This window comes from Scleropages formosus, chromosome 12 (genome assembly GCF_900964775.1).
Source record: "Scleropages formosus chromosome 12, fSclFor1.1, whole genome shotgun sequence".
In the NCBI taxonomy this organism is placed as follows: Eukaryota; Metazoa; Chordata; class Actinopteri; order Osteoglossiformes; family Osteoglossidae; genus Scleropages; species Scleropages formosus.
The window spans coordinates 23,824,680-23,846,025 of NC_041817.1; the positions used below are offsets into that span (position 1 = coordinate 23,824,680).

Sequence of the window (21,346 nt, forward strand, 5' to 3'; positions counted from 1 at the left end):
TTCCTGAGTTATGACCGGCTCGCGGTTTGTTGCAACTGTTTTACCTTTTATCTGCACAGTTTTAAGTGTGCGTTTACTCTGGTAATACCGCTCTTATAAGAATAACGCATTATTTGTGTGATGAGGCCTACTGTTCAACGCTGGTTACACCGCTGCCGGGTCACGGTGACCGCGTCCCTCTGGATAAGCTCGTCGGCGGCGCGATCGCTCCCTCCCGCTGCCGTGCCGTCGCAGGCTGAATTTTGGCAAAGCTTCCGGATCGCACCTGTCCTCCGAGGTTTGCGGCCGGAGTCTCGGTGGAGCTCGGTTGGAGAGCAACCCTGATTGATGAAGAGACGAAGCCGGTGCCAACATCCTGAACGCAGACCTGGATGGAAACCAGTAGCTGCTTTTAACACACACACACACACACACACACACACACGAGAAAGGACATGCAAAACTTACCAAAGCCTACGGTACCTCAGCCTGTCCAAAATGACTTCTCTCCATTAATTTTTCATTTAATAAAACAAAACGTTCGTTATAATTAAAGTATGAAATTAGCGGAAAACGGAAATCAGATTTGAATAGAAAGCCCTCCAGATAATTTTAAAATCCACACAATAACAGATCTATAAATTTAAAAAAAAAAAACAAATTTGTTAAACAGACAACAGCTCCTACCCCCAGACCCCGACCCATTGAAAACTCACCCGCTGCAGCGCAGAAGACGGAAGGTCCCCTTTCCTGTCCCCCAGGGTGCCGTTATGCCCCTTACCTGCCTTTTTATGGGTGTTTCACTTCACATTGTACCCCCTTTACTCCATTCAAACAGAAAACAAACAAAAATACACTATAAAACTGTACAGCAAAAGAAATAAAGATCTGCATGTTAAAAAAAAAAAAAAAAAAACAAATCAAAACTGCTCTTCGCTGCACTATCTGCACACCTGTAAGTATAACTTCTTGAAACCACTCGTTTATTCCAATGATGCTGCTTTTCCCTTCCGGCCTGGATGCCGTCAGCGAGTCGAGTGGAATCGCGGTGCTGCGAACGGCGGCAAATTCCCAGGTGGGAGTAAATTCCGAGCTCGAGGGCTTCACCGAGACGGCGCGCGAAAAACGTTTGAAGCGATGTTCCACTTTTGGCAGTTTTGCAATCGGGAGAATGAAAGATGCGCATTAATACAGCGGCGGCGGCATCTGGTGAGAGTCATTTCCGGATTCGCCGTGTTTCTCTCGCGCCGTCGGGCGGTCAGCAATGTTTCCGCTCTGCAAGGCCTCTCATCTCCCCAACGCAAACGCTCTTAGATACCATATTATCTACGTGTGGGGCGCCACCGCTTCATGGTATGGGCTGCGGAGATGCAAGGTCGCAGTGGTCCGGAGCCTATCTTGGAGGCAAAGGGTGTGAAATGGGGTGTCCCATAGATGGGATACATTTACATTGATTTAGCAGATGCTTTTCTCCAAAGCGACTTCCAATGAACTCTATGTAGTGTTATCAGCCCACACACCTTATTTACCAGGGTAACATACAATGCTAGATACACTACTTACAATGGGTCACTCATTCATTCATCAGTGGAACACACACACTCTCTCTCTTACACACTATGAGGGAAGCTGAACAGCATGTCTTTGGAGTGTGGGAGGAAACCAGAGTACCTGGAGGAAACCCGCACAGACAGGGGGAGAACATGTAAACTACACACAGACTGAGTGGAGATCGAACCCATGTCCTCTCACACAACCCAGGCGCTGTGAGACAGCAGCGCTACTTGCTGTGCCACCATGCCGCCCATACAGATACCAGTCTATCAGAGGGAAAATGCGGGGGGTATTGTACACCGGTATTTCCAAATATAACTTTTTTTTTTTTTTTTTTTTTTCCCCTCCTACTGTCTATCTTTTACACACCACATGAAGTTACTTACAGCCAGGGTTTTACTACATTATTGCAAGTGTAGTAAAGTGTGTTCATAAACTGAATGGACTACCTTATATGTAATATGTAGACGTACCACAAAATACACCATTTCCTTACATAACGACCCTTGAAATCTCCCAGTTCAGAAAATGCACACTGGGGGGGTTCAGTTACCATTATTTCTTATTGGTTCCTGGATGAAAAATACGTGACTTAAAATGAATAAAAATGCTGTGCGAGGTGTTTTTATACATCTCACTGAAATGACTTTTTCATACTATTAGTAACGAAAGTGTTGTTTTGAGGTTGATTTTTATGGTATATTTTGCTTAATTCATCCATCACCTATAACCACTTGTCCAGCACAGGGTCACGGAGATCAGAGACGAGCGTCCGGCGGGTTCCCCTCCCTCTAAGGTCTACTTGTGCGCGGTGCGGGCGGGGATGGGGGATGGGGGATGGGGGGGGGCATGTCGAAAACCCCCCACGAGTTGAAAAAGTAGATGAAGTCGGGGCGGGTGCTGCGGCTCTCCAGCGTCGGGATCCTCCACGTCCTCTCCGTCAACCGACGCTACAGATTGGGAGAGTCCCCACCCCCCGCCCCCCGCACCCCCTCTTCCCGCGGCCTCTTATAAGCGAGTCCATTCTTTAATTACCGGCCCGTCCCCTCGTGAGCCTCCCTCCCGCATTGTCATTTATTTTCCTTTTCAAGTGGCCACTTAAAATGGCTTTTTAACATTCACCCCACAGCGGCCCGCGCTGAATGTGGAAGACTTCATTTGGGTCCCCCCGCTCGGGCGCCCTGCCGTCACCTCCTTCCTCCTTCCTCGCGCCCCCCCTCCCCCCAGCCCATTTTCCTTTCTAATGTCACTGTTTGCTTTTTTTTTGTTTGCCCCGTCAATATGGCCGCTGTAGGTTTTTGTCCCCCAAGTGACAGCGGGACCCTCCCCTTTCCTCTGTGCGGCGGCCCGCGCCGCCAGAGGGTTTTGCATATTCCGCCCTCCTCCCCATCGGGCGATATTGTTACCGACCAAATTGAAACAGTGCAGCGGCGGGACCCCCCGCGGGGGCTTTCTGTCCTCCGCTTCGTAAAGTGCTCCGAGTGGTCGCCACCTGAATCGCTTTTAATTGCGTAATATAGCTGCATCATGGCGGCTCAGATTATGGCTGATTGGCGCTGGAAGGCGATTGTAAGCGTGGAGGATGGGATTAGGGGCCCATTGAAGTGACTTTAGCTTCTGTGTAAAACAAAGGGCGCGAGAGAGAGCGCCACCGCCGGCGCTTCTGCCCCCTTTCCTGCGCCGCTCTCGCCCCCCCGCATCCCCCTTCGAAGCCCTCTCTCCGGGCCGGGAACGGCCTCTCGCTTTTTATCGTATCTCTGCGGTCCGGGTTGTTCTGGCCGTTTGTTAACGCCGATTATTGGAGCAGCCAGAACAAATAATTTAAATGTTCGCACCCGAGTGCTGATTATTAACGCGGGCGATAACGTTACATTTACACGCGTTCATTTAGCAGACGCTTTTCTCCAAAGCGACGAACAACTCGTAGGAAACGCGACGTGTTCGTTACATTAGGAGAAAGAGAGACACGGATGCAAACGTGTGAGTCTTAAGTGCGGTTAGTTTGTTTCTTTCCACCGCACGAACCAATATTCATCACACGAGTAGCTCCGTAAAACTCAGAATAGATGATTCCTGTTCACCTTCCTAAAACTTATTTACTTTGAGATACGTATAAACATTTACGTTTACATTGCAGGAGTAACTCTGTAAAGGATTGATCCGAGCATCATCGTGAACGTGTACCTTAGATGAATTTAAGAGATGATGGGCGAAGTGAGTCCGAAGAGATGACTTTTAAGGCCCTTTTTAAATGTGGACAGAGATTCAGCAGTTCTGAGTGACAGGGGGAGGTCGTTCCACCGGCACGGAGCCGCAGCCGAGAACCTCCGTGCTTTACCTTTCGAGCGCTGGACCGCCAAGCACGCAGATGTGGAAGAGCGTAGCAGTCTGGTCGGGGTGTAGTGGATGATCAAGTCTTCTAGATATCTGGGATCAGTTCTATTGATACATTTGTAGGTCATAACCAGGGTCTTGGATCGATAAAATACTTTCCAGGCCCCCGAACTAATAAAAACGGTTTGAGGAAGGCAGCTGGGGGCAAGCCTCTGTTAGAGAGCTCTCGGTTTTGCCTTTGCTGCCTAATGGCTAATAATAATAATGTTTACTTAGCTAATACTTTAGGGAAAGGAAACTTCCAGGGATGTACAAAACTGTGTTTACCAGGACACAGGGTTAGTTCTCTGCACCCACACCCTTTTTTTTTCCACTGCCATATTTGGCACAAAAACTTCATGCAAATTTGTTTTATAGTCCAGCAGTGATTTTGTCAGGCTCCTAATCCCTCTTTTCCTCCTCCGGTGCTTTGTGCGCACGGGTGCGAGGGCTGAACAGTTGCCTCTGATGTCGGGTGTGACAAAGCCAGGGTCAGCGCCGCTTCCTCGCTTGAATGGGCCGCCCGAAGGAAAATAAACCTTTTTTTTTTTTTTTTTTTTGCACCAAGTCTGAGCTGTGGCGGGAAGGGGGCGGGGCTTTCACGGACTGCAGTGACGCGGGTGCTTTTTCGTCGCGACGCTGGCAGTGGGTTTGGTGTGCGACTGATTTTATAGCACATTTACCTTGTTGGATTTGGGGGAAAAATGGTTTGTATTAAAAAAAAAAAAAAAGCAAGCTGAAAGTTACTAAGTGACTCCCACAGGGGGAGGGAGACCGGAGACGGTCAACATCTGGTCAAGAAGGAAGAGTCATAAGTGTTCAGGTGATGGAGTTGGTTGATTGACTTGGGTCAGGTGTGTGTGCGTGTGTGTGTGAGTTAAACTGACAGAAGTTTCCACAGCAGCGAGTTTCCCCAGGTGTGGTGGCGCAGCGGGTTTGGCCGGGTCCTGCTCTCCGGTGGGTCTGGGGTTCGAGTCTTGCCTGGGCTGCCTGATGACAGACCGGCGTCCCATCCTGGGTGTGCCCCCTCCCCCTCCAGCCTTATGCCCTCTGTTGCCGGGTTAGGCTCTGGCTTGCCACGACCCTGCTTGGGACAAGTGGTTTCAGACTCCGTGTGTGCGCACGTGTGGTTTCCCCAGGTTTGAAACCCACCTTCTGCTGTAGTACCCTGATCAAGGTACTTACCTTGTATTCATACAGTAAAGGTGACCCAGCTCTATAAACGGGTAAATATTTGCCGCTCACTGTTCAGTCCAACATAGTCTGTTGCTTTGGAGAAAAGTATCAAATAAATGGAATGATGGTGGTGGTGATGATGATGATGATAATAATAATAATAGCGGTATTATATACATCAGGGCATTGGATCTGTGGGAAAAGGTGTTTCCTTCAAAGTCAAGACGTCGCACGTGTCCAAGGTGGATCGAAAGCACGGCGACTTCCGTCGATGGGTGGGGCTCGAGGTCGCCGCCTCCGCACCGTTCACGTTCTTCGTTCCTTCTTCCCGCCGCCTAACAGGACTCGGGTCCCGGCGTGGCGCCGTGCCGACCCGCGCCGCTCCCGGCACGCCCTGCGGCCGGCGCCCAGGTACGTGCCCCGACGGGCGGTGCTCTACGTGCCCGGGAACGACGAGAGGAAGCTGCGCAAGCTGGCGTCCCTCCGCGCGGACTGCGCCGTGCTGGACTGCGAGGACGGCGTCGCCATCAACAAGAAGGTATGATCATACACCCCCCCCCCCCCCAAGCCTAACCCTACTCATCCCCTCTCCTCCATCTCCTTCGGACTGGGAAACGCTCGGTTTAGCTGCAGGCAAAAGGATGAGAGGCCCAACCACCCCGAGCCCAAGACGCAGCTCTTCAAACCTGCTCTGGATTTTACTCCCCTCCCTCCCCCACCCCATCCCACCCCCCCCCCAGAATAAACAGGTGCAGCTCCTTAATCTCTCAATAGAAAACTACCTAAGTGAGATAATTGAAACAACTTCTTTTTTTTTTTATTTTTTTTTTTTTTAAACCCCCCCCATTATGTGGTAAGAAAGGGCAGAATGCCCCCCTTCTGCCGTGACTTGAAACAAGGTGACCACGTCACACTGAGAAGCCAGCGGGACGCGAGCAGATGCGGCAGGTTAGAAAGGTTTCCCAGCATTCCCGCCCCGCACCGTGGCGGACCCAAACACCCCCCCCCCATCCCCCCCCCCGTGAAATGGTGATTGGACGGAGGAAGGGGATAAAAGCGGCCTGAGTAGAAAGTCACCTAACAAAGGCATGATAATAAGGACGGTCCGTGTTGCTCTGGGCAATTCCCGATCAAGTTAAAGGGGGGGGGGGGGGGTTTGAAAGACAACTTGAGCCCCGCGGTAAAAGAAACGGGTGATTGAAACAGCCGATTTAACACGTACTCCTTGCTTTCTGTATTATTCATAAACGGCAGAACCCACCATGCTCTTTTTTTTAAAAAAAAAAAAAGAGAGAGAGAGAGAGAGAGAGAGAGAGAGAGAGAGAGAGAGAGAGAGAGAGAGAGAGAGAGAGAGAGAGAGAGAGAGAGAGAGAGAGAGAGAGAGAGAGAGAGAGAGAGAGAGAGAGAGAGAGAGAGAGAGAGAGAGAGAGAGAGAGAGAGAGAGAAAAGCTCCATATAGTCTAGAAACATGCGCTTCCCTTTCAAATACGACACACTTTACGATATCGTTACGTGTCGATCTTGTCGTACGAGGCCAATTCTTTGCATTTAAAAAATAAAAAAAAGAATTCCCCGATACTAAAGCATTAAAGATAAGTCTCGTTTAAGCCCGCAGCGTCAACGTCTCCCTTTTTATGTGCCAGTAATACCATTTACAATCTCTTTGGCTTCAGTCAATGCGACGGCTGGGTTCTGCCTATATAGGATTATCCTGCCTCTGGATATTAAGTGTCGGTGATCTGAAGAGAGGGGAAAATGGCATTAGAACGGGGCCTTCATTTCCTCAATAGGCAGAGCAGCTTCCCTTCGCGGACCCGTGTTCCTGTCGAGGCTGATAGAATTAACGTCGCCCTCGGCCTCGCGATGAAAATGTTAATGGCTAACCCTGGAAAATAACATTGTCGTCCAATAAGTGCTGCCGTCTCTTTTTTTCTTCTCTCCTTTTTTTCCCCTCACCCCTCCCTGCCTGGGAAATAATCCTGTTACTTTTCTGTTTTTTAAAAAAAAAAAAGTAGCCGTGTATGAATGATAAGCATTGTAGTGCGGTCGGCGCCTCGGCTCACTTCGTTTAAAAAAAATAAATAAATAAATAACGTCGGTCGAATTTAAAGAGGCGTCGCGAGTGACACCGAGCGACGGCCTTCGCTGTGCCGTGTGGGGTTTTTACGGCCTCCGCACACGCTCGTAGCGGGAGTTTCACGACCGGCGCTTGGGCGACTGCGGCCTAATTACAGGGTCGCCGCTACCCGATTTATTGCTTTGGGTTCCTTGGACGATTTTTTATATTTTGGTGCCAGAATAGCTGAGCACGTGCAAAGAAAAAAAGAAAAAAAAAAAAGCGGAATTATTGTCTGTTTATTAATTTATCTGCCACTTTTCTCCAAGGGGAATTATAATGTCAGCTTTGTACACTAAGATATTTCCACCGATTTACCCGTTTTATAGGGCTGGCTACTTTTTTACTGCGTCAGTTCAGGCTAAGTGCCCCGATCAAGGGCGCTATGGATGGAACGGGGTTCAAACCCGGGTTCTTGGACTGCAGCGCCGACCACCACGCCACCTGCTGGTCCTAAGGTCCGTTTTGTGCTCAAGTTGTGCTCCGCTCTCGGTGATGTGGGGGCGGGAAAGGATGGTTAATGGATGGTGAATACGCACGGTGGTGCAGCAGGTAGCGCCAGTGTCTCGCGGCTCCTGGACGGTGGGTTCGGACATGGGTTCGAATCGGGTTCGGTCTGTGTGGAGTTGACGTGTTCCCTCTGTGTTTTTGTGGGTGGGCTTCCCCCCACAGTCCGAAGACACGTGATTCAGGGGGACTGGTGACTGAATTGCCTGTGCGTGTGCGCGTGTGTGAGATTTACATTGCTTTCCCATACAAATGGCTCAGTGACACAATGTAACACTTTTATTATGTTGATTTTTTTTTTTTTTTTTTTTTACAGTTTCCATTCAGTTTTGTTAGATTAACAAATCTAATCGGTGCTGGTTTGTACTATATGTGTCAGTTTTTAGAAAAATATTCCACATTCTTGGAATGAGCAAATTTTGGCCCCAGGTTCCAAGCACGGAACATCAATGCCTTTTACGATCTGATGTTTTCTAGAATGTTCTGGTACTTTCTAGAATGTTCTGGTGCCTTCTAGAATCTTCCATGGGCTATAAATGACCTAATCAAAGCTGACACTCTGGAAGAACTAGTGGTATTTTTGTAATCCGTAAACTTTAACTGATTATAACAAACGGAAAAATCGACACAACTAAGGACTTTGAAAAAATTTTGTTGCGTTATTGGCGGTTTAGTGCAGCATTGAATGTAAACCTGGGCAAAGGCATCCGATTAATGCCTTTATTATGATGATGATGATTATTATTATTATTATGATTATTCAGTCTGAGCTTGTAACTGCACTCATTCTCTAGGGTCTTTTGCTGCTCGGTGCTTCTCTGGCCTCACCCATGATTGTTTTCGCTGACAGTCGCTTGGCTAGTCGCTCTGAGCCCCACGTCGCCCACGCTGACCGCACTGTTCCAGCCCCACCCAGGTGCCGTGCAACAGACGGTAGGAAGGCCGTCCAGAAACCGAGCCGGCAGTTATGGGCATGCCAGGGAAGACTACGCGGATGCCCAAACACATATGTGCAACACGCACGCAAGCAAGCACGCACGCACACACACACGCGAAGAGGATCGGATCCCATCGAGGAGTCGGGGCAGGCTGGCAGACGACGAGGAGGCGGGTGCCGAGGGGGGCCGTCCTCTGGAGTTCGGAGCGTGTTTATCGGCGTCGCTCCGCGGCGGACCCCCGGTTGCCCTGGCGGTCTCGCTCCCCCTCCCCCCTCCTCCACGGAGTGGATGTGCTCCTAATCCCTGGAAGTTTGGAACTAATGAAGTAACCGCTGAGCCGCCGACACGGAGCCTGGTCCCGAACTACACTGTACTTCACACTCGATTTATTCTCCAGATGGCGGGAGCGCGCGGCCCTGCCGTGAGGGACCACCTCTTCCACTGGAGTGTGAAAGTGGACGGATGTTGTTTTCTTTGCAGATTTGATGGTTTCGAGCTCCCGAACCAGCTCGGATGATCGGCGCCAACGCAGCGCTCGGATCGCGAGGGCCGCCGGGGTGAAGAGCAAAATCTGTTTTCTGCTTTTCAGTGCACTTCTATTATTATTTCAGATTTTTTTTTTAAAGAAAGATGGCGCATGCGCAGGGTTTCCTCGTGCAGACTTGCACCACGAGACTCGCTTGGGGCCACGTGGGGAGGCGTTATGAAAGCCAGCGGTGGCCCCCCGGTCTAATTGGCCCCCAGTCTGTGGGGGCAGGGCCACGGTAACAAGGCTGTTAGCAACAGGTCTGCTGGTGCACCTTGATGACCCCGAGGAAGCGGGTTAAATTGAAAATCCCAGCCTTCCCAGCATCCTCTCTGCCTCGCGTTGCACCGACCCCCGGCGCGTCACTCCGTTCTGCTCTCCTCTCATCAAAACTGTGGACAGCAGACAGCTCATACATACAGTATAACGGGGCGAGAAGTCTTTCTTACGCTCCGTTTCCCCTGTGCCGTGACTAAAATGATCCAGTAAACCATCGCTACTCGTAAAATTATATTAATAAAAGTATGAAATGGTTGCGATTATCCATTTAGCTAAAGGTGGATTACAGTATTAAGTGGCTTTCCGTGACTTATCTGTTTATACAGGTGGGTAATTTTTACTGCATCAATTAATGGTAAAGTCCCTTTGATCAAGGGAATTGCAGCAGGAGGCGGGATTCGAACCCGGACCCTTCCATTCTAAAGTTGGCAGCTCTAACCGCGACAGAAAAAAGTAGCTGTTGGTGAGCGCGCTTAGAGCCTTCGGTAGAATATTTCAGCCGATGATATGCGACGAAATTCCTGAATGTATGAAGAATATGCAAACGAAAGTGAGCGAGTGCATTTAATGCGTACCGCACTGTGCTCCTCGCGTCACGGTATTTGCGGTACGTGTGCGGTGACTTCGGCTGCTCCGTTCTGCCCTGATGGTGGCAGCAGATGTATGCGGTCGAGGACGGCAGCGGGTCGTCCCAGCGATGAGCGAGCCCGTCTCCGCTCGAGTCAGCGCCCGGCTGTCCGCGCCGTTTCCCGAGGCGAACCGCAGCCCCCGCGTCCCGTTACGTAAGGCTGAGGTAAGTGTGACCGAGTCGCGTGTGTGCCCGTGCCTGCGTTTGCTGGCTCGGCACGTCGCCGGGCGGCCTGGTGTAAAGCATCTCCCTGGCGGCGCGCAAAACGCACGTGTCGGTTCCTGGCCTCGAACGCGGAAGTGGCATCGGCCGCGAGAAAAAGAGGGAAAAATCCAACAGACGGAAACCGACGGGGGCGAGAGTTTGCCCGGTAGTCCCACGGTCGTGCGCGAACAGGTGCTGCCCGTGTCACAATATTCTCTTTCTCTTTTTAATACATTTGTTGCATTTACATTTATTCGTTGAACTGACACTTTTCGCCAAAGTGACGTCCACCGATTTACCTACAGCTGGGTAAGAACCACAATCAACGGTACTCGCAGCGGGAGCCGGAATTTGAACTCGAGTCCTTCGGTTTCAAAGGTGGCAGCTGGGAGGGGACGAAGGGACAGCTGGTAGCGCGAGAGTTACCGCTGCTGCCTTTCGACCCGAAGGTTGCAGGTTTGAGTCCCACCTCCGGCTGTAGTACGACTGAGCAAGGTACTGACCCTAAATTGCTCCAGTAAAGTTACCCAGCTGTATAAATGGGTAAATAGTTGTAGGTTGATTAACGTTGTAAGTATCTCTGGAGAAAAGCATCAGATGAATGAATGTAGGTAGCAGCTGTAACCGTTATGCCACCTACTGCCCCTACAGTGACGGTAATTTCTCTAAATGTTCAGCAAGTTTAAACAACCGGACATCTGCTCACAGTCTGACCGTTCGAACCTCAGTTCTACATCCATAGACCCTGGCTGGCGGCTAGAGCCCCTAACATTTCCGAGACCCTCGTTTTTCCCAGCCAAGCTGGGGCCCTATTTCCAGGCCGCTTTGAAGGTCCGAAGCGGCTGAATTTGGCTCTCGTCCCGGGGGACCAGATATTCTGCATTCGGCCGGAAATATTTGTCATTCCAGAGGAGAACCGAGCGAGGAAATGCAGTCAAGAGCTACCGGGCCTTTTATCCGCTGACAAGACACACAGAGAACTGCACTCTGATAACTGCAATAACAGCTCACTGCTTTCGAGCAAAAACCTTCAGCATCTCGGAAACATCTCTAATTACCAGGTTGAGAAAGTGTGTAATACTGCGCTTTGACAGCTGCGTGAGCAGCGAATCGCCTCGCTGCGCCAGAGACCATCAGACGTGTGGAAAGTGGCGAACGCCGGGGGCACCAGGTGGCGTACGGGTTAGAGCCGTCTCCTTGCGATCCAGAGGACCAGGCGTCAAATCCCTGCTCCCATCACACTGTGCTTAATCAAGGTACTTACCCTGAACTGATTCAGTAAAAATTACACATGTATAAATGGGTAAAGTTAGTGTAGGGGGTTGAGCTACTGCCTTTGCACCCCAAGGTCGCAGGTTCGAATCCCACCTCCAGCTGTAGTATGCTTGAGCAATGTACTTAACCTAAAATTCCCTAGCTGAATAAATCAATAGATATTGTAGGTAGATTAACATTGTTATGTCGTCTGGAGGAAAGTATAAACTGAATTAATAAATATGGTACATAAATCTACTTGAAAATCAGTCATCCTACACAATGGGGTTTGTGATTAATGATAATGTACAATAATAAGTAAGCTGTTGGTTCTGGGGCTGGGGGACTGCAATGCCAGAACCCCTGTGAACCCTGTTAGGAGGTGACCAGGAGTGGAGCCTTAATGCTGTCCACCTCGATGGAACAACCCACGGGGGGGGAAACATGCACGAGCCTTGCCGGAGCACCACCAATTTCCTCCCCTGGGAAATGCCATGCTCCCGATGGTTCCCGGGCTCCCTGCGATTTCTAAACGCTTTCCGTGTGCATTTATTTAAATGTGAATACCTCCGAGTCGATTGGAGCAATTAAAGCAGCTCGCGCGGTTTGATGTGAGGTGGTGGGAGCAGGTGCCGGAGGAGCCGTAATGGTTGAAATGGGGGGGGGGAGTAAGGGGAGGGTTTGCAAACCTAGTCCAGACTAATGTGTGTTTGTCAAGGGACGCCCGGTGTTTGCACGTGCCCTGCGAACGATGACAGACGTGGCGGCTGTAACTCTCCCGGGGGGTTCAGCCAGGTAACGCTGTGGGAAATCGGCGTCCCGTCGCTCAACGCCGGTCGGGAAGTCGTGCGATCGCTGCTCCGTCAGCTCCGATTTGAATGCCGCACCCAGAACTGCGCGTGACGGGGGCCCGCTTGAGAGGAGGTTCTGCGTCACGCACGCACGCACGCACGCACGCACGCACGCACGCACGCACGCACGCACGCACGCACGCACGCACGCGCTGTGTCGCTGCCATGACTGCCCAGCGTTGCCCAGAACTCCTGGTCGGACGCTGAATCGCAAGCAGTTTGCCGCAGGCTGTTCCCCGGCTCCCGCTATCCGCTTACAGGCCCTTGTTTTCCTTGGTGCCCGGAGGCCCCCGTCTGATGTCGTGCCGCTGTGTCGCGCACCATATAATGGCCCTGGAATGTTTTCTCGGGGTGATGGGCGAAATCCTGCTGTAAAGTTGCCGCGGCGGTAAGAATACGGTAAAACGCCGGGGAGGGGCCAGATGCTGGCTGGGGACGCCATCGCAGAGCAGCGCTCTCGCACGGAGCCCGTCCGGCGCTCCCGTTGTCCTTGGCGCGGGGAAGTCCGATTTCACAGGCTTTCTTCGCGGCAGTTGGGCACGGCGAGAAGAAGAGGAAGAAGCGAGGGGAGGCCGCTCGACTCCGGTGTCGGCCTGGAAACGTCCGTGTCTGGGGAGAGCTGGGCTTCTGTGAATTCAAGGCTCTGCCCGCAGAGTCCGTCTGCTGCGTGGCCTTCGTGTCCTGGAGACCCAGGTGTTCTCAGAACCCCGGCGCCTTCTCCCATCCGTCGGCCGCAGAGCGAGCGCTAACCAGCGGCCGACCCCACGGTTTCACCAGCATCCTCGAAGACCCCTGACAGTCCGGCCTGTACAGCGCTGCGCTGCTTGAAAGTACGCGAAGCCCTCGTGTCCCTTAGTTTTACCACAAATTGGTTATTTAATGAGAGACAGTTTTTGTTGTGACATAATAGGTGCGTAACGACCAATTCCATATGTTGCTTTAGAGGAAATCACGTGTGTAGTAGAAACACGGTAATAGTGCAGGTGTGTATAAAAAAAAAAAAAAAAATGAAGCCCAAGTTGTATTGATTAAACCAAGTAGGTAAGTAGAATCAGGGGTGTAAATCATAGTTATTTATTCATTTTATAAGCTTATTTTAAGATTGAACATTTAGATTTCACAAGTTTAATTCTGAATAAGATAATGACCATCCCTATTGGGTTCACATACTTTGCTGTATAACACAGCCATGTCTTTCTTAAAAAATTATATATACATTTTAACCTTCTGTCATAGAGTGCTTCACTATCTGTGGTTGTTTGATGGCATACAGTGTGTGACAGCTGCTGTCTCAGAAGATTGTTTTTTCCATTTATATTCACACTTGAAGGGACTTTAAGATCCTACTTTTACCACCAGCTCCTTAACTAATTCCATAGAGTTGAAATCTGCCCTTGTAAGATATTGCGCAGCCTAAAGTAGGGGTGTCCAACGTGTGTTCTGTATAGCGGCCCGCAAGAACATAGGTAAAATAATGTATACTGCACCTACCACAGGTGCTATATACAGCATTTTATTGAATCATATATATCGTGCAACATAACCGTAACTATAACAGTTATGGTTCAACATACATATGGTGCGTAAATACGATACGTTAAAGTAAATGATACTTTTTCACATTTAAGGTTCAGTATGTTGTTTACTGTGATTTTTACACATGTGGCCCTCAGACCCATTCGCAACCATGATTGCGGCCCTTGGGCAAAAAACCCTAACCCTAAAGTAATACGGATTAATGCGTCACCAAGTGAGGGGGCGCGGTGGTGCAGCTGCTCTCCGGTGGGTCTGGGGTTCGAACCCCCCTTGGGGTGCCTTGCGATGGACTGGCGTTCCGTCCTGGGTGTGTCCCCTCCCCCTCCAGCCTTGTGCCCTGTGTTGCCCTCCGCAACTCTTGCTTGTGACAAGCAGTTGTAGACTGTGTGTGTGTGTGTGTGTGTTAGAGAGAGAGAGAGTCATCTCAGGGCTCAGCCTATGGTATCCACAGCTTCGTCGGCCCACCGCCGGCCTTCGGCACTTGGTCACGCTTGCCTTCCCCCTGAACCTGGAGCGCGAACCCCCACCGACCCGCCACCCAGCACCCCCCCCCCACACACACCCCACCCTGCACGCTCCCCTGGCCTCCTGCTGGGCACATGCACGCACATGTAAACAGCACGCGTGAGCAGGTGTTTACACACATCCTCTGCGCTCAATATGTTCCCACCTCTCACAATTACTCCTCTTGTTTGACCTCAAAGAATAAATAGTCTTTGCCTTCCCCCCCCCCCAACCCCCCACCCCCTTTTTCTCCCTCTTCTCTGTATTTTCACTCTGCTGGAAGCTCGGATGGGAAGTTTCTGAATCATGCGTTTAGGAGCCGACCTTCGCGGAGAAGTTCGAGATTGCTGGACTTGAAAGCGCGCCTCTTAAAAGCGCGTTTCCCGTACACGCTGTCACACCTTCATATGTCGAGATATAATGGCTGAATTGACGGAGGAAATCAAAGACCCCCGAAACTCGGCATTTCACGGACACGGTGGGATGCGAGCTGATTGCGGCGAGGGCTTTGAAGCGACTTGTTGGAAGGTGCGCCATTAATGTAAAAGCCCGAGTTTTATTCAGGCACGGTGTAGGTCTGTACCCACTGGGGCTGCGCGGTCCTCACAAGTCCCTCCATTAATTTGCAGCTTAAGTGTATCTGTCCGCGCTGACGGCTCTTTAAAGAACCGTCTTTTCAGACGTTCTTCGTCTTCGCGCAAACATTAGGAATATTTATATACGTATGGCACTGGTGTCCGATTAATTCCTGGTACGCTGGCTGCTCCTGTCGCGAATAGTCGAGTTGGAGATTTTCAAAGGTCAGTTTTTGCAGTTCATTTAGTTCTAATTGCATTTTCTTAACTGATCGATTGTCCTCTCTTCTTTTTTTTTCCACCCGTTCGGTGAAAGCGACCTGTGTTTGCGCCTCCTCCCCCAGCCAGTAGATGGCAGTAAAGAGCACCGCGATGGAACGGGAGATTGCTGTTCAACTCGACTCCACAGTGTTTACAGCTCATGCGAGATTTTGCACGTTTATGGGATGAATCAGTCGTCAACGGGGAGCAAATATGAATTTGTGGGGACGACGTATTTTTGCTTTTGGTCATTTAAAATGTAGCTGGAAGTCGGTAAACATTTTACATTTATTCATTTAGCAGGCGCTTTTCCGCAAAGTAATGCACGACTTGGCGAAAACATAAATGAATAATAAAAATGTTAGAATAGACATTTTTGTTTGTTATATCTATATCTGACTTTAAAAAAAAAAAAAAAAGAATAAATAATAAATGAAGGGAAGTCTGTTGATCAAGCTTTTGTTGGTTGCAGCTGCTCAGGCAAACCGCAGTGACCATCTCTTCTCTGCTTCTGCACGGCAGGGTCATTCCTCAAGTTGTGCTCGTATTCCAAAGTTGGGTCACTGTAGTATGAGATGGGCTTCTGGAAGATTCTTCCCGCCCATCCCTTACTCGCGCTTCATCGGCCATCCGGAGTTGAGTTCGTTAACCCGCCCCCCGCGCTCTCTCTGTTCGGCGACGGTGTGAGTGTGGGAGACTGCGCGGTGGGCTTTGTGTGGGTGTGGGGCGCGGGGGTTCCTTTGTGTCCACGGTGCGAGGGTGACCTGGCCCAAGGTGCTCCTCGTTGGGGTTTCGTTAACCTCTGAGCTCCATTATCCGGCGTGTTCCCTTTGAACCGTCCCAAGGCGTTAACCCCCCTCGCCGCACCCCCCACCCCCCATGTCCCGGGAGCCTCGCTAATTACCTCCAGACCACGGACCCACGCCGGCCCGACCCGTCTGGGAACTGACCCAACAAGTCCTCAGCTACTGTTTCCCCATCCTCCTAACCAGCAGCACATTTCTTTCCTATAGTTGTTGGGCCACAGTGGGATTTTCCCCCACATCTGGCGGGAGTCTCCGGCCCCGTGCAGCCGCGTCGCTGCTCGGTGCCACGACGCGGCCCCGCTCTGATCGCCCGGCCCTCAACCCCACGTCCTTCCCGTCCTCTCGTCGCAAAGCCGTCAGCGCTGAGTAAGAGGCGCAAGCTCCCGAGATGCTGGAGATGGAGATTTTCTGAATGGACCACAAATGCAGACCCTGTTTTATTATTATCCTTATTTTATCTGATGCTCCACTCTAAGGTGACCTACAACTTTAGGTTTGTACTCTGAGCTAATTAGAACGATTTACACATCTGTAGGGTCGGGTAATTTTCACTGCGTTGCTGCAAGGTAAGTACTTTGATGAACCAGTGTGCGATACAAGCCCGGGTCCTTCAAGAAGAAGGTGGAAGCTCGAACCACTACGCCACCTGCAGCCCCACAGCATGATCTTTGCCCCTTTTCCTGCCCACCAAAGCTGACTTTTTCCCAGCAAAGCTCGGCGTTACACCCGCAACATGTCGCATCTTGCATTTTCCACCTTTGTGCAACTTCAATATCTTAATGCTACAAAATCTTTTAAAATGTCATTGTACCGAGCAGTATTTGTCAGGCCCACAATTGCTCCTATATAGTTATTTGATGTTATGTGTTCCTATTTTGCTTGAAAATTGGGTTGTGTGTGTGTATACAGCTTATGAAAACGTAATTTTCCCGAGAGGCTGTTTCTCCTACGTGCGTTGTGCCGCTTGCTCGCCGACAATCGAGGGTCCAAATGGCTGCGTGTTGCGCAATTTCTTTTCGGCGCTGGTGTGCTGTGCAAAGCGACGTTTGTCTGGAGAGCTGGGAAGACCATCCTTTCCTCTGCGAACGTGTTCGAGTTCCCTGCGCTCTTCGTGATCGCCCGCGCTCTGCCTGCTATGGATTCGCCGTCCTCGGCGCTGCCCTTTTCTCGAGATCGGCTTGCGCGTTTGCGTTCGGACCCCTTTGATTTTATAATATGCGCACGTTGCACACGTCCTTCTGTCCAACCATCAGTCCATCACTCCATCATCGAGGTCGCAGTGCTCCAGAGTCAATCCTGGAAGGTTAGCTGCGGATGGGACGCCAGTCTATTACAGGGCAGTCTCTCTCTCTCTCTCTCTCTCTCTCTCTCTCTCTCTCTCTCTCTCTCTCAAATCAGTGCAAATCAGGCTCACCAATTCAACTGAAATGCATGTGTTCGGACTGTGGAAGGAAACCAGAGCACCTAGCGGACCCGTGAACACAAAGATAACGTGGAAAACCTACACAGACTGAGCTGCATTGGAACCCACGGCCGAGGAGCTGTGAGGCACCTGTATTACCCGCTGCGCCATCGTGCAGTCTTGTTTATGTCCATATGTTTGGCATAAATAATTTCTCCCACAAGGCATTGCTCCAAGCTGCAGATTTACTTTAGAAATAAGAGTTGCTATCAATCAGAACTCTACTATACTAGGAGGTGTGAGTAGCACAATGACACAGCGAGTAATGCTGCTGTCTCACGGCTCCAGGGTGGTGCAAGAGGGTGTGGGTTCGAGCCCTGCTCCGTTTGTCTGGAGTTTGCACGTTGCCTGTGTGGGTTTCCTCCCACAGTCTAAAGACATGCTCAGGTTCCCCCATTTTGTGTGTGTGTTCCACTGATGTATGGATGAGTGACCCACTGTAAGTAGCGTATCTAGCAGTGTAAGTCACTGCGGTGAATAAGGTGTGTGGGCTCATAACACTACATGGAGTTCATTGAATTTGTTTTGGAGAAAAGCATCTGCTAAATACATAAATGTAAATGTGTCCCCCTGGCAGGATGAGGCCCGGGAAACCATTGCAAGGGTGCTGCCGGAGCTGGACCTGGGCCGCACCGAGAAGTGTGTGCGCATCAACTCGGTGTCCAGCGGCCTGTGGGAGCGTGACCTGGAGGTGCTGCTGCGCTGCGACCCGTTGCCTACTGCCCTCATGTTGCCCAAGGTGGAGGATGTCTCGGAGGTGCAGTTGGTGAGCATGAACCCCCCCCGGAAACACGCTCGCGCGGGAGAAGGCCGGTGCACGCAGGACACGGAATCTTCCGGAACCTTCCACGTGCGATAGTGTGATTATTTAATAAGTGTGACGGGTCTCTGCCGCGGAAGGTAAATGAGTGTGATCGTGAGACATGCGCGGCGCCAGGGTCCCACTGGGCTGCGTCCCATCGGCACGCGGAGCTGGTCGGCCGCGGTAATGAAAACGGCGGTCCTGGCGGAGGGAGCGAGATCGGCATCCCTCCGCGGAAACGGTGGTTTAATCGAGGTCCGCGTTCCCTAATCTCTCCCGGAAGGAACGCGGTAAACACGGTACGGACACAAAGCGCTCCTTCGGGCGTCGATCCGCGTCGTGGGATGTGAACCCCGGGGGCTCCTGGGCCAAGTGGGAAACTCTAAACTTGGGAAAACAAGGGCAGTGAGAAACACTAAAAATACCCGTGACATTTGAAAGTGCACCAACCCCACCCACCCCCCCCCCCCCTTCCGTGTGCAAAGAACACAGTGGCCCTCGTATATAAACTCGCAGAGTAAGAGGAAACCGCGGCTCCCTTCAAAGAAATCACAACAGACCGTCCCCCCCAGTCTGTGCAAAACGGGAATCGATCCGCACATGTGGGCCGCCGGGGCACGAGGGCGCCGGGAGCTGTTTTTCTTGGCATGGGCTCGCGCGCCGCCCGAGAAGCGCGTGACGTTGAGAAATGCGGCTCGGACTTGGTGGGCGACGTGCGCAGACGGTCGCGATTTGAGCTTCTGTCCGCCACGGCGCTTTGGGAAACCCAAGAACGCGGCGCGAAACGGGCCTTGTGGTTCGGCACGGAAAGACTGGGGGGGGAAAAAAGCGGTTAAACCCGTTACGGTCACCCCCTGAGGAACACTCGTTCATGTGGCGAAAGTTCAGCTCTGCCACGAGTTTCTTTTAATACCCCAACTTCAACTTATAAGGTGTTCTTCGCCTTTACGAGGGAAGAATTTGGATCTTGCCTAAAGATGGTTGAGCGGCAGCACAACACGTATATTTATTCTTATATATAGTGGCACGCAGCGCTCTGGGTTCGGCTGGGGCGAAGAAGGACGCGCAGGCAGCGTTCATCACGAACGTTTATTAGAACAGCAGCATGCGGGGAAGTAATGATCTGGGTCCGAGGACCCGTATCCTCAAGGACCTGCGCCCCAGCCCAGCCTCCCCAGCCTGCTTCGTGCCCCCAGGCTTTCCGTCCCCTCCCGCTGCCAAACACAGTCACCCCCTTATATTCCCTGTACGTCTCCCCAGCGGTTGCACACTTCATTAACATTTTTCCCATAATTCAACTATTTACAATAGGCCCGTTTCCCGCCCAAACTCTCGGTAACGCGGGTCGTTACAATATACAGTAGCACTCCGTCGTTTCCGAGAAGTACCGATATCGAGAAGTAGCAAGGGCTGAAGGAAGGATCGGGACGGATGTGGAAGGTGAAGTCCGGAGCGGTCCCAGCGGTAACGGGAGCGCTCGGGGCTGTGACCCCCAAACTGGGAGATGGCTCCAGCGGATTCTGGGAGCAACATCTGAAGTCTGTCCAGAAGAGAGAAGAGTGCAGTCCTAGGAACAGCTAAGATACTGCGCAGAACCCTCACACTCCAAGGCCTCTGGTAGAGGACCCGAACATCAGGAGGACATACACACACACACCAACACGTGGGGATGAGAGGGAGATTTTTTTTTTTATTTTTTATTTTTTTTATTATTTATGTATATGTGTGTGTGTGTGTGTGTGTGTGTGTGTGTGTGTGTGTGTGTGAGAGAGAGAGAGAGAGAGATACGCTACAGTAAACTCCCTACAGTCACTCACATCTACCCAGCAGGGGAGCGTAACGCACACACGCGTGCGCGCTCCCGGAAACGTGCACTTCACCCGAAACATATCCTCGGACTGCGGGAGGAAACCCGCTCAAACATACCTACTACACACAGACTAAGTGGGGATCGAACCCGAGTCCGTGAGGCTCCGCATCAGCTTGTTCAATAAGTGCGAATTAATTTGCATTATTTTCATTGATTTCCTTTGTCTTTACTGTGGTGTTTTGTTTCTAGCATTAAAAGTGTTGCAATTAATGCATAATCACTGCTATCATATATATGTGTGTTTTGTTTGTTAAATGTACGTTTAACTGCTGCTTTTCTCTGCAGTGTAGAGCTACCTGCAATTTTAACCCGTTAAAGGGTACTAGAGCAAGCGGTGGGATTTGAACCTGCAACCTTTGGGTTGACAATGCAGCTCTAACCACTACGCTACCAGCTGCCCCATACATATCTGTTAAGTACATAATAGTTACAAAAGAGCTGAACAATCTATTTATTGTAGAGTCACCGATGAAGGGAAACTGCCTTGTTACGCCGTTATAACAAATGTTCGCTGTTCATGTGATTGTGTTCATTTCGATGTGATTTAGTGGAATTTCGCATCAACGGGTGTCAATTTCAGGACCCGGGAACGCATAAAAATGTGTACCATCGAAATAAATGGTTAATACATGTGGGAGTTGTGAGAATCCTCTTTACAAAACGGTTTTCAGGAAGGTGGGTGAAGACTGAAGTGCAGGACGGCGCGTCTTTTCCGCTTGCGAGCGGGACACAACGCACTCAGCTGTGTGCGTATAGGGTGGAACGGGCCGTCGGGGCCGTGTCGCCGCAGGGTTTCTCCGTCGCTTCGAAGCAGTAGCCGAGAGCCGTCCTCTCCACGTCCCCGACCGGCTCCGAGGAAACCGCGCCCGTGGCTCGCTGTAAAACGCCACTGCGTGGATGTCGATGGCCCCACGCGTCACCAGGAAGTGACATCATCTAGCGACCGCTCTCTCGGGGGTCTCCGTGCGGGATCGTCGGCGTGCGCCACGCGCGTGGAGAAAACACCCCCTTTAATCGCGCAGCGAATGGGTCGGGGAGGAGTCTCCGTTCACTCGGTGGGGTCTTTGCGGGCGGAGTCACCCCGGTTCCGGCAGGACGCTTTTAACCCGTGTGTTTAATTAGTTCGGATGTGGCTCCCGGGCGGC

The 21,346-nt window shown here is 51.1% G+C and overlaps 1 protein-coding gene across 1 annotated transcript in view; it reads left to right on the forward strand.

Annotated features, from left to right (window-relative positions):
- The window catches only part of clybl (citrate lyase beta like), a 63,722-nt gene that overhangs the window by 29,519 nt on the left and 12,857 nt on the right, over window positions 1-21,346 (forward strand). The window contains exons 2-3 of the mRNA XM_029256682.1: window positions 5,425-5,620; window positions 18,107-18,295. Of these exons, the coding sequence (XP_029112515.1) occupies window positions 5,425-5,620; window positions 18,107-18,295 (385 nt within the window). The remainder of the gene's footprint in view (window positions 1-5,424; window positions 5,621-18,106; window positions 18,296-21,346) is intronic.